The 12,733-nt window shown below is 38.3% G+C and overlaps 1 protein-coding gene across 2 annotated transcripts; it reads left to right on the top strand.

The window, feature by feature from the left end:
* The first annotated feature begins 7,210 nt into the window (after nt 1-7,210).
* On the top strand, nt 7,211-11,725 carry fgf8a (fibroblast growth factor 8a). Of its 2 annotated transcripts, none has more exons than XM_086092977.1 (5): nt 7,211-7,825; nt 7,925-7,961; nt 8,592-8,739; nt 10,287-10,393; nt 11,298-11,725. In XM_086092977.1, the coding sequence occupies exons 1-5, from the start codon at nt 7,797-7,799 to the stop codon at nt 11,580-11,582; spliced, it is 606 nt and encodes a 201-aa protein (XP_085949103.1). In that variant the 5' UTR covers nt 7,211-7,796; the 3' UTR covers nt 11,583-11,725. The 2 variants fall into 2 exon arrangements, with proteins under 2 accessions (XP_085949103.1, XP_085949101.1); XM_086092975.1 differs by having other exon boundaries at nt 8,559-8,739.
* Nucleotides 11,726-12,733: the final 1,008 nt, after the last annotated feature.

Genomic DNA, 12,733 nt, shown 5'->3' with positions numbered 1-12,733 from the left:
AGATTTTTGATTCAAAATGATTGATTGACAATGATTTTTGCTTCAATTTATAGATGTTCAAGGAATCGTAATGATCTACTCCAGTCTGACTCGCTAATGCTAATTAGTGCTCTACTCGCGGCACTTTTATCGCTCAAAAACGCTGCAAAAAAACAACTTTTATTGGAATAACTTGATCATGACTTTTTGCTTGTGTATGTGGCTACAACTTAACAGTGTATCAGAACGAGCGGAACCACACTGCCCCTAAGTGGCCAAATCGTGTACAACATGAACAGCGCTCCCAATAAAGGCACACACAAACAAGGGCAAGACAGTATAAAATAATTGAAATAAAATCGATTTTTTGGGACAATTAAAATCGATTCCGAATCGTACTAAATGAGAATCGCGATTTTTATGAGAATCGATTTTTGGGCACACCCCTAATGTAAACGTAGTCACTCGCATCTGGATTTTGTTTAGAGATTAGCAAAGTGTGCATGTGGTACACGTGCATGTGTGTGTACAGACAGACAGACAAACAGACAGGTAGCCTCGTGGAAATACTGTAAGATATTTTGGGGGGGGGGGGGGCAAACAAGAGCCAGGTTCAGGTAAGAGTGTTAGACCAAACGGTCTATCCTTCTAGAATGATGGAAGTTGGGAGTTATGTCTTTTTAGATACAAAATCCATTTTGAGACAGAGAGTGAGACAGAGAAAGCATTTGTCATTTTTATGTCTATACTTACATTCAAAAGCAAACAGAAATGTATCAGTGGACTTCATTCTCAGGACAGGATGTCTTCATCATTATTACTAACACGATTTACAATTTGCTTAATTCCACTATATGAGGAAGAGAACCACAGGGAGGGACTGACTTTCAAGAAAAATGCTACACCATTTTGTACACACTGAAACGTGCATACTGTCAATGTGTATGTTGAGGAGCTGCTGCATTCAAATCAAACCAATTTAGGGTTAATTCGTGTTGATATTTCATGATTACAATCCTTTTCTGTTGTTCTGTTGCTCATTATTTAAAAATCCTTTATCGCATTTGATTTACACGCAGACTACCTGCACATGTTTTATTTTTTTCTACATTTTTGTGAGTGCTCCTATACTGGGCCACACACACCGGTCGATTCACAGCTCCCAACGAACCCACCACCATTCTTTTATTATTATTATTATTTTATTTTTATTTTTCATTGCTCTCTTTTATTTTTTTTTTTTAATTGTATTTTTATTAACCTACCACCATTCTATGACCCCCCCCCCCCCCCCCCCACATACTCACTCGGGAAAAACCTTCCAAATAAGGCTCCCCGACCCAATCAGAACTGCACGTTTGGTTGGAAGAACATGATTGGTGCAAGTCCAATTGTTGCTTCTGTCCAAGAAGGGAACTTGGACTGCAGCTACTGAGGTCATCTCCAAGTAACAACTCAAGTAGCGAAACACATGTGAGGCTCTCTATAGATTCTTTGCTGACCTTTGTATCAACATGACCCTGTGACATCAGTTTGGACTCCATGAATGTGTCAAAGGACAACTTCCATTTGAGACCAGTGTGCAGGTCTGGGTGTGTAATTAGATGAGTGTGTGTGTGACAGAGAGACACTGTGGTGGTCTTCAACACCCCCCTGCTAGGAATTTGATGATGCCCACAGACTGGAAAATCATCACATGCAATTAATCCTTGAACAAATATGCTCCTGTCTCATTGTTAACAGTCTAACAAATGAGTGGTCATAATGATTTTAATGTCATTGCAATAGATCAGAGTTCACAATTTCCTGGCGGTATATGTTGTACATGTCATTAACTGTAACAAATTGTTTTTCCCTTTCATCCCCTGACCTTGTGTAAGCATGCATAATGGCAATTATGTCAAGGAACGTTAAGATACCTAATGATATACAGAGAAAGCAAAATCTGGAAAATGCTCATTTAGATCCGCACCAAATGATACATCTTATGCGTCAATCTCAATTGTGTTGTGTTATATTTACATTTATTTCAGAAGTCGGTTAATAATTTTATTTAAAAAAAAAAAATTAAAAAAAAAAATGGTCATGTTTATAATAGTACAAAAAAATACTTCCCACCAACAATAATTTCTTGGCCCATTCTCCACACTTCCATATGACGGCGTATTAGGGCCACGTATACATATATATTTATAGGGTGGGGGCAATATTCCGAGAAAAAAACTTTCACATTTGCATATAAATAAATAAGTAAATTAATTAATAAATAAGTATTATTATTAATAATAATTACAAATAATTAATTAATACATTAATAATAATAATAATAATAATAATAATAATAATAATACAAGTTTAAAAAATTGTGACGGCATTGTGACACTTTAATATGTTTCTGTAAAGTTAATGGGAGCGGTATGTTAAACTCACAATCCAAAGTTTTAGTAGTAAAAATAAAGAAATTATATTATAATAATAATGAGAATAATAATAATAATAAAAGTAATTTTTTTTCCTGTAAAGTTCATGGGAGCAGTATGGGAGCAAATCCAAACAGTTTTAAAAGCTCATGAAGTAGAACATTGGCAATCTTGTTCGCCAAAAGAATTTCATTGGAAAGCATTTAAAAACGGATTTTAATAGATATGTGTTGATATGTGATCAATCAATAAAAAGATGACAAATACTTTTATGTCGCGCTGTTGAAGTTCTAGAGAAGAGCATGGCAAAATGTTGTTGGCTACAGTTGAATTGGTGATGCTGCGCAATCTTTGCATATGTAGAAAAAAAAAGCAGGCTAGTGTGAGAGGTCAAAAGAACAGAGGGAGGTGGCAGATGGCAGGATCTTGGTACGAGAGAGCAAATCAAAAAGATGGCAGCAAAGCCCAAATTCTAATTGTGCTGTCCCATTTAAACGCTCTCGTTCACTTTCGTTTATTGATTACATCGTTTTGCTGTCATCAAAGATAAGAGAAGGCCCCTGACAAAAACAAAACAAAACAAGCGTTTATAAAGATCATCAGAACTATTGTGTGGTACTTTAGTTTTCAGGTTGGTCAAAATCAAACTGAAAGTGTCTGAAAATGTCATCAGTAAATGTTTCTTGTAATATAGTAATATTGGTAATCAGCTGTAAATCAGTGTTCAGCGATATTTTCCTTACAAGGGATTTGGCAACACTGATTGTGATTACAAAATTGTTGAATTGATGAGTGTTAAATATGTAAAATTTCTACCTCAAAAATGTTCAATCACTCATTTGCTCCCAAAAACGTATAAAAAAAGTTATATTTTAGATATTGCCAAGGTCCTAAAAACGTATTTATATGTTGTTGTTTTTTTTAATTCATGTTTTCTTATGCTAGAGCATACAGAAGCTTTGATGCAGCCTCTGACCTGAAGACGTCGCTTAAAGCAGTTATTACAACAACAAAAAAAAGCCAGCGGGGGGCAGCAGAGTATAAGAGATCAGCCAGGGCTATGTTGCAGAAAGCTCTTTCCCCCACTGTTTTAAACAGATTTGTGAATAATAATGAAACTTAGCTACATTCTAATGCTAATTTCTTGCAAAATCTGTCAAAACCTAGTAAAACAGCCGGGAGCGAAGGGGGATGCTTCAGTGAAAATGGCTGGGAGTGAATGAGTTAAAGGCAATTTTGTCTTCTTCTTATTTATCATTTTTAGTTCCTGATCGTAAAACAGCCATAGAGTGGGGCCAATATCGCCACTAGCCATTCCTTGAAATAAGGCCAGGTCTCATCCTGATACTGATACCTAGTATCGGTATTCACCCTCCCCTAATTTTCATTATTGCTCTACAGTTCACCCTTATTTGTGTACATTTGATTTATCCTTCTCCGCTGTACAAAAAAAAGTCCAGAATAATATTTGACATGTGTAAATGATTCACACTCAACTTTATGTAATAAAATACATTTATCTGTTGATTTAGTCACAGTTAATTCTGTATTATAACAAGCCCAAAAGCACAGAAAAATCAAGCAGAAGATCTTTACAATTTATGATAGAGCTTTTGGATAGAAAAATTCCGAGGTTCCTAATTTTGTGCTCAAAATGCAGTACAGTGTGCATGATGTCTTTGTCAAGACTCTTTCAATTGAAACATAACTGGAAGTCTTTGTTTTCTATTTTGTCTGTCAAATATGAATGAATCAATAATTGATTTCCATAACTCTTGGTTGGTGGAAGCTGGTCATGTGTGGAGAGAGACCATAAAGTAGCCGGAGAGCAGTAGCAGAGGGGGAAGGGTATTTGCCCCCCCGCCGGGCTGCTGATGGATGCAGGGCTCTGGGGGTTAAGGGGAGGGCAGCCAGACCCTGAGCAAAGCTACAGAGTGGCAGCTACCTGCTGCTCATCAACACGCGCACACCCACAAACACACGCACACGCACGCACGCACACACACACACACACACACATACAGTTTTAGTCTTACAGTACAGTCGGTCTCCATTTTTGAAACTGTGTGTCTGTGAAAACATGAAAGCATTTTAAGTTGTAATATCACCATTCACCACTAGATGGCAGATATCACTTAGTGCATTTGAACTAGGGCTGCTCGATTATGGAAAAAGTAATGATCACGATATTTTGGCAATAATTAAAATCACGATTATTCAAATGATTATTTATTTTTGGGTACAAAACCAGAAAATGTTTACACATTAAGAAATATTAAGGCCAAAAAATAAATAAATAGAAACACTAAAATGATGTTCCTTTTTGACCGAAAATAATTTATAATAATATATATTTATTTATTCATGTCGGCAAAAACTTGACGTTGGAGTGCGGAAGGACAATCATTTATTTTTTGGGTACAAAACAAGAAAATGTTTACGTGAAAAAAAATATTAAGACAAACAAAATTCTTTGAAACATGAATTATGCAAGTTCCTTTGGGATGAAACTAAATTTAATAAATTAGTTATTTTAAAATTTTAAAAGGTGCAAATGTATAAACTTAAACAACTCAAATATTAGTATTAATAATCTTTGTTTTATGATAATGCTGATTTTGTAATTGTGGAGTGTAATAATTGAAATTGTAATCGCATTTCGATTAATTGCGCAGCCCTATTTTGAACTTAATCTTATACTGCTCTATACTACAGTACAAGGCGAGTAGGCCCAAGATTTGGAATGACTTGCAGGATAGTACTTGAATTATATTAAAATTTTGAGTTTTTTAAAACAGTTACTTGAAAATCATACATGCTGATACATTGGACCTTGAGACAGAAGGTGGAGGAAGCAATGTTTGCATCTAAAATTGAATTATCTTTATTCGCCAGATTATTATTATTATTATTATTATTATTATTTTACTCATAAATTTTTTTTGTAGCTGTATATCTATATAACAAAAGCTCTACAATATCTAAATCAATATATTATTAGCGCCTATTTTTTCAACAGCCATTCTCACTCTGCCACCTGCAGACTGCCCCCCCCTTTTTTTTTTCAAACTAGCCTTGCAGGCTGCAGGCCCGGCCCTGGGCCTAGGCGAACTAGGCGGTCGCCAATGGCGCCATCTAGTGGATAGGGTGCCAAATTGCAGGGCAAAAAAAATGATGACAAAATATACCCCCCCCCCCCCAAAAAAAATAAACATTTACAATGATATGGTCCGAGCCCTCAGGTGCTGCATTAAGACTATAAAAATAAACATGAAAATCGGGTTAGCTTCTTAGCGCGCTCGTAACTTCTTTACTCCACCATTATATCCATGCTATACTTTGTGCACCGGAGCGAGGCAACGCTTGTTGGCTTCAAAATAAAGCCGTCAGCCCAGTCCAGATATCTGCAAATATATTTGCATAAATTATTGCTTCGCATAACCACGTTAATTTATACAAGATACGAATTGTGTGCTAGTTTAATGTAAACAAATATATAGTAAAGGCATACTTTTTTAAATTATTTTTTTTTAATTTGTAGTTGTCTGTGAAATTTGGTATTTATTGTTTGATGTGCTATTATCCTGTATATCTATATTTATGTATGTCATTTATTTATTTATTGCTGCGGGGGGGGGGGGGGGGGGTGGGATCTGCACATTTGCCTAGGGCACCAAATCACTTAGGGCAGGCTGTGTCAAATGTAATTTTAGTATATGCTGTAGGCCCATGAAAAATGGATGGTGGGTCGCAAAGAGGCCCTGGGCCTTAGTTTGGACACCACTGCACGACTTGCACTGTCACTGCGACGAAGGCACCGGCGGTGGCCACATCATCCAGTTCTCCTCTCACGATCCCCCACTGGTGGCCTTAACCTGCAAGCAACACTCTAGTGGAACGTGTCTGTGGCAAAACAAGTGATTTGAGACATGTTGCTATGAATAAAATGGAAAAAAGATATTATCAGACCGTTGTGTTCTCTCGTGTGCTCATGAAGCTCGCTATTTTTTTGATCTATGTATATCGACGCCCCTTTCCAACACACATCAGAACCGTTGCCAACGGCCAGTTTCAAGTTTTCAATCTCATTTAAAGAATAATAATGATGTTTATTTAGCAAGGCTGCGAAGTCTCAGTTTCACCGATACAGATAGATGCCCTGTCTAATGAAGTGGCCAAACCAAATCAATCAGTCAAGCCTAATTAATAATGGTCTCGCAGTGACCATATTAGAGCTCAATTTGCAGATAATGAGGGCTGTAGTCGGGCGAAATGTTCATCTTCAGCCTATCAAGCATCAAAGATTTCCCCGCTCGCGTTTATTGTAGCAGACATCGGCAAGGGTGTTAGTTTCTTCTCTTCAAATGAAAGGAGGGGTCTTTTTTTTCTCGTTTTTTTTTTAACACTAATCGTTTGTAATCCTTTTAATGTCTGACACTTTACTCTGCCAATACACAAAACGAAGCATATCAACATCCAGAACCCGGAAGGAGCGATGGAGGGTGTGCAAGGGCGCATTGCTTATAAATCGGGGATGGCCTTATAAGAGTTTATTGTGAGGATGGAGACAGTGATGGTGTTTCGGGTTTGGCATCGGTACTCCGTGACACCCAAAACCCTGCAGTCCTCCTTCTCAAGACTTGGGTACTTCTCTCAGGTGAAGAGATGTTTCAAATCAAAGGGGGGGTAGGGGGTGTTGGCGAGGAGGGCGTGGGGGGGGGTGTCCGCTTTTGTTCTGCAAAAAAAAAAGAAAAAAAAAGGGGCTTGTTCTTTGCAGATCAGCCTGACATTTTAACCGAGAGTGCGCCAAGTGAGACGCTTGACAGCGGTGTGGGATGGGAGCAGAGGGTGCGAAGAAGGAGCGTTCTGTGTGCAGTTCTATACCACAGACAAGTGGATGAGTGGTTCTCCAACACCTCCGAAACCAGTGACCAAACCGGCCGGCGCAGGATCACTCACACCTGGACCTCGGGGATGACCGCGGAGATTGCATGAAGGGGGGGGGAAATGACAATACGGATGAATTTCTATGACTTTCGGGCTTAAAAAAAAAAAAAAAAGAAAGAAAGAAAGAGAGGGAGAAACGAACAAATGAAATATGCAGTGCCTTTTTAAACAATTCAACGCACAGATCGGCTTCCGCAAGTGCACTTGAGACTTTTGCCAACATTCTTTTCAAACACTCGAAGTCATTCATCAACTTTAACTGTATGTTGTGCTGAGTGGAGGAGCGCAGCGGACGATGTCCGTTTGACATTGATATGGTGCAAAAGCAAACCAAGTCTGCTGTGGGTCCGTGAGCCCCGCCAGGACCGCTGACTTGCGTGGATTTCTATCAAATCACCTGGAGCTCGATCGATCTATTTCCGCACAAGAACGTCTTCCCCTCCGTCCAATATGCGACCCGCATCGAAATCTAGCTACGTGTGAGTATCCGCCGCTCTTTTCTTTTTTTTCCCCAGCTTCAATGTTTCAAACTTGATTAAATCTGATTTGTAATACCACCCCCTTCCCCCGCTTTTCAGGTTTATACACATAATCGCATTCTTCACCTACGCTCAGGTAAGATTATTATTATTTAATTTTTTTTGCCTATTAACAATATTCGTTTATGTCTTCATTTTAAAAATACATCGTTATGTGAAGTGCTGCCAGGATTGTGCATTATGTGAAATGAAACTATATATGGCCCCCCGCGGCAGATTGGGCGACCCGTCGGGTCTGTTGAACATATAATATAACGGACCCTGCATGGCACAGATCGTCATGGATCGACGTGCTTATACGAGTCTTGTGAAAAAATGTCGTGGGGTTTTACTTCCTCTCACAACAATTTTGCCCCCAATTCCATCACGGCCGTGACAGGTGGAAAGAAATAGCTGAAGTATAGGCGATTAAATAATAAGCATTAGATGTTTATTGAAAGTGTTTCACACAACCGCTTTTGGTTTGGGGGTGAAGCGTGTCGTTTTAATGAAGCACAGTAAAAAAAAAAAAAACGAACAAAAAACACACACATAAAAAAAAAAAGATAATATATCTCTCAGCTATATTTTCTACAAGTTAACATTACATTCATTTAACAAGTAGGCGATTAAAAAAAAAAAAAAAGTTACACGCAGGCTAGTACTGATTGTGATGACATCTAATTTCTGACAGGTAACCAATCAGTCCCCGCCTAATTTCACGCAGCATGTAAGCGAGCAGAGCAAAGTGACAGACCGCGTGAGCCGCAGGTTGATCCGGATCTACCAGCTGTACAGTCGGACCAGCGGCAAGCATGTGCAGGTCCTGCCCAACAAGAAGATCAACGCCATGGCTGATGATGGAGATGTGCACGGTAGGCACACGTCTGTCTTTATGCATCCCCATGTCCTCTAAAAATGATGTTGGCGAATTTAGAATTAGATTAGAATTATTTTCAATAAGATAAATAATAATAATAATAATAATAATAAAATTAACTCATATATATTGTCCTTGTCTATCAGTCTTCTCTATAATGATATTCTTCATTCTTTTATATCTTTATTTAAAGTCTTTAAAAAAAAGGGCCGCAAATAATTATTTTTATTTTTATTTTTATTTACAAATGTTGCACTTTCCGTCTTAAATGATCTATGCATTTGGAATTTATCATTGCAATCTGCAAGTAAACACCATCGAGATGTTCACAATTATCTGCCATCTATTATTCATTCAACTGGATTTTTTTCCCCCACAAGTAATTAAACAACAAGTGACTAATTTAAGTAGTCACATTGTGCACCATTTGGACTGGGGTGGTTTTGAAAGGCATAGAGCTCAAATACTGTCATCCTCCACAGATTCCGTTGGTCTGAAAGAACCATTAAAGTCTTACATCAACTTCCCAAAAATTTCCTGCATAGTTCCACTTAAAAAATCTTTTGAAATTAAATTGCTTTAAGCGGAATTTCACAGTGTTTGCTGTATTTTGTTGTTTTGGGGTTGGGGGGGGGGGGGGGTGGGGGGTGACTGCCTCTTACAACAATTGTACCCCTCTCCATTTAAATGTATTTATTTATTTATTTATTTTACTAGTGTAAGAGAAAGTCATGTGGTGTGTGGCCTGCACAAACTAATCGGATTAGGGAAATGATACTGTATAGGCAAAAGGAAATGCATGAGAGGGCAGTAGTTGGGGGCGGGGGTGGCGGGGGTGTGTGGGTGTCTTCATAATAGATTTTTATTCAGTTCAACTGTGCTGTACAAGTCATGCTCTAATCTCAGTCCCCTTCGGTATTCGTCGCAGAATGGAAGTACAGTGTTTTCAAGACAATATGGATTTATTCCAATTTTTTAAATCGTTATTATGACGCAATCTTTTTCTAAAAAAAACATGTGTGTCGAAAATGCTAAAATAACAATTTCTCTGCAAATTCACTCCGCATCATAAATCCAGGCCTTTTTTTTTCTTCTTGCAGAAAAGCAATCCAGACGAGGGAAAGCCCATAATTCTTTTGCATTACAGTATTTGTGGGGCTATATAGAGATGAATGCGAAGCTTCAAGTAAGAGGCCGCTGCAGATTTATTTGAAAATAAATTTTTGATGGGGACGCCTCCTTAACTTTCAAAGACGCAAAAGACACCTGGTTATATCATTTTTGAAAGAATTTCAGGATACATAAATCCATGGTTCCACAGGTTCTTGTGTTATGTGTGTGTGTGGACCGAGAGGGAAAAGATGGAAACTGATCTCCAAGTACACACACATAATGTTATCTTGTTAGGTCAATCATGCAGGTCAGACGAGGCGGATGAAAATATAATTAAAACTCGTCACTAATACTGTCTCATTATCATGTGTCAACAGGCCTACGTTTGTTTGCTAATGGCAATGTGGTTGTTTTTTTTCCCTCCGCCAGCCAAACTCATTGTGGAGACAGACACATTTGGAAGCCGTGTGCGTATCAAGGGAGCAGAGACTGGCCTCTACATTTGCATGAACAAGAGAGGGAAGCTCATTGGCAAGGTGAGAAGCTGCACTGTTGTATCTTGGGTCAAAGGTCGCGTGAGCTGAGTCGGATTCATCGACATTAATAACGCGTGTCCAATGTTGTTAAGTTCTATGTTGACATTTGGCAAGATACATATGATGGTAAAATCAAAAGGTGCAAGATAATAAGAGAAATCTGAATACAACACAGTCAATGAACGCATTTAAAGTATTAATATTGGAAAGAGAGGTCATGATACCATCAAAAACTGTAAATAGATGATCTGCATAGCGGTAAGATTGTAAGACTCATTCCCCCCCCTTTCGTTTCCCCTCCCTTCACAGCACACACATAAACACACTGCCCTCTCTTCCCACCCATCTAGCACCCTGCCTCGTTTACCATCTGCCCATAGCTCAATTACAGCATGTCCCAACCCCATGAGCGTTTGTGTGCAAAAAAAAAAAAAAAAAAAAAGACACAGCAGAAAGAGTATTTTGCATCTACCTGTTCATAAGATCCATGTCGTACCTATTGGTACTTTTTTTTTGTGTGTGTGTGCAAATCGGGGAGTCAGCGCGCTACCGCTTCTTGTCCAGCTGGTTGTGTTATACATTAGGCCTATATGAATATAAATCATCATTATTGATGTTAGTTCCTTTTATCAACCAATTAGGAGTGATTCACTAAACTTTTGTACAAGTTGTAGTGAATCATCAGTTGAAATCTCTGCACAAAAAGCACCCCCCCCCCCCCCCACACACACATTTTGTAATGTCTGTAACATATGCTGTATTTACAGAACAAGGGGGGGGGAAGGGGGGTCTCAGTGAGTTAGCATGTGTCTGGGAGTGTGCATGTAGGGGACAGGCAGTTCATATTTTTCATTTCTAAGTGTGAACAAAAATCAAATGCATGACTGTGATTGTGGTTTTGCAGAAAAACGGACAAGGCCGTGACTGCATCTTCACCGAGATTGTCTTGGAGAACAATTACACCGCGCTGAGGAATGCCCGGTATGAGGGATGGTATATGGCCTTCACCCGTCGAGGACGACCACGAAAAGGATCGCGGACACGCCAGCACCAGCGTGAGGTCCATTTTATGAAGAGACTGCCTAGGGGTCAGCAGCCTGCGCTTCCCAGCCACCACCGACCATTTGACTTCATTCACTACCCCTTCAACCAAAGGACTAAACGTACGCAGCACTCATCAGAGCGCTGAAGAAAGGAAGTGGAAAAAAAGGCGAGAAACAGACGGACTGGTAGATTTATCAGCGGTAGATTCAGTGCTCGCTTCTGCTCCGCTTAACCTTAAAGCGTAGTTGATGTGTTATTATTTTGAGGGCTGTAAATAGACAAAAATACGACGGCGTGTTAGAGAGACTTATAAAAAAAAAAATTTTTTAGAAGGCGAGGGCAATATTCTGAGAAAAAACTCGCAAATTTGCCACTTTATAAAGTGGCAAATTTGCCACTTTCAAAAGTGGCAGATTTCTAAAGTGGCAAATTTGCGAGTTTTTTCTCCGAATATTACCCCCGCCCTCTAAAAAAATATATTTACACGTGGTCCTAATACGGCGTCGTACAAAAATGAGAACTCTATTTTTCTACATCAGATTTTTAATTCTTGACTGTAAATTACAAAATCAGTTATTTTTGTAGATGCACACAACTCATTGACTTTTTGTTGACAAGTTAGTAGAGTAAAAAAAAAAAAATCTATTTGTTATACTATTGGGGTCTTTTTTTTTTTGTATACTCTAGCTTGCTGCTCAAGGAAACTTGAACAGATTGATCGCACTGCCAGAATCACATTTTTTCTATGGTGAGGAGTTCAGTAACCGATGACCATGTTTATGTGGTTGACATTGGCAGATCGGCTCCTTTCCTTTCTTTCCTTGTCATGACGGGAATATATTTTCGTAACACAATACACATACCGGAATCTTTTGTAGAATCTGGTGGAACAAAGGCAGCTATATTTGATTATCACAGGACTGTGGAGTTGTTGTGTACAAAAGACGTAAAGTTGTAAAGCTACCCTAGACATACTCATTACACCTCAAACCGGCTTGTGCTTTGTCTCTTTGTATGTTTGTTTTTATACATATGAAATATATATTTTATTTGACGTGTAAAATAATTTTAAGGATGAAATATTTATTTAAAGGTGTAATGAAATACTGATAATAAATTCTTGTTTGGTACTACTTGGATCTTTTTTTGTATGCACCTTAATCCAAACGCAGAGACTAACATCATTGATAAAATTTTCAATTACAGGTAAACCATTCATGCATATATATACAAATATGTATTTATATATATATATATATATATATATATATATATATATATATATAGATAGATATA

The sequence above is a fragment of the Leptonotus elevatus genome, chromosome 13, assembly GCF_054856555.1.
Source record: "Leptonotus elevatus isolate MCC_2025b chromosome 13, RoL_Lele_1.0, whole genome shotgun sequence".
NCBI classification, from domain to species: Eukaryota; Metazoa; Chordata; class Actinopteri; order Syngnathiformes; family Syngnathidae; genus Leptonotus; species Leptonotus elevatus.
This window is presented reverse-complemented; position numbering and strand designations above follow the sequence as displayed.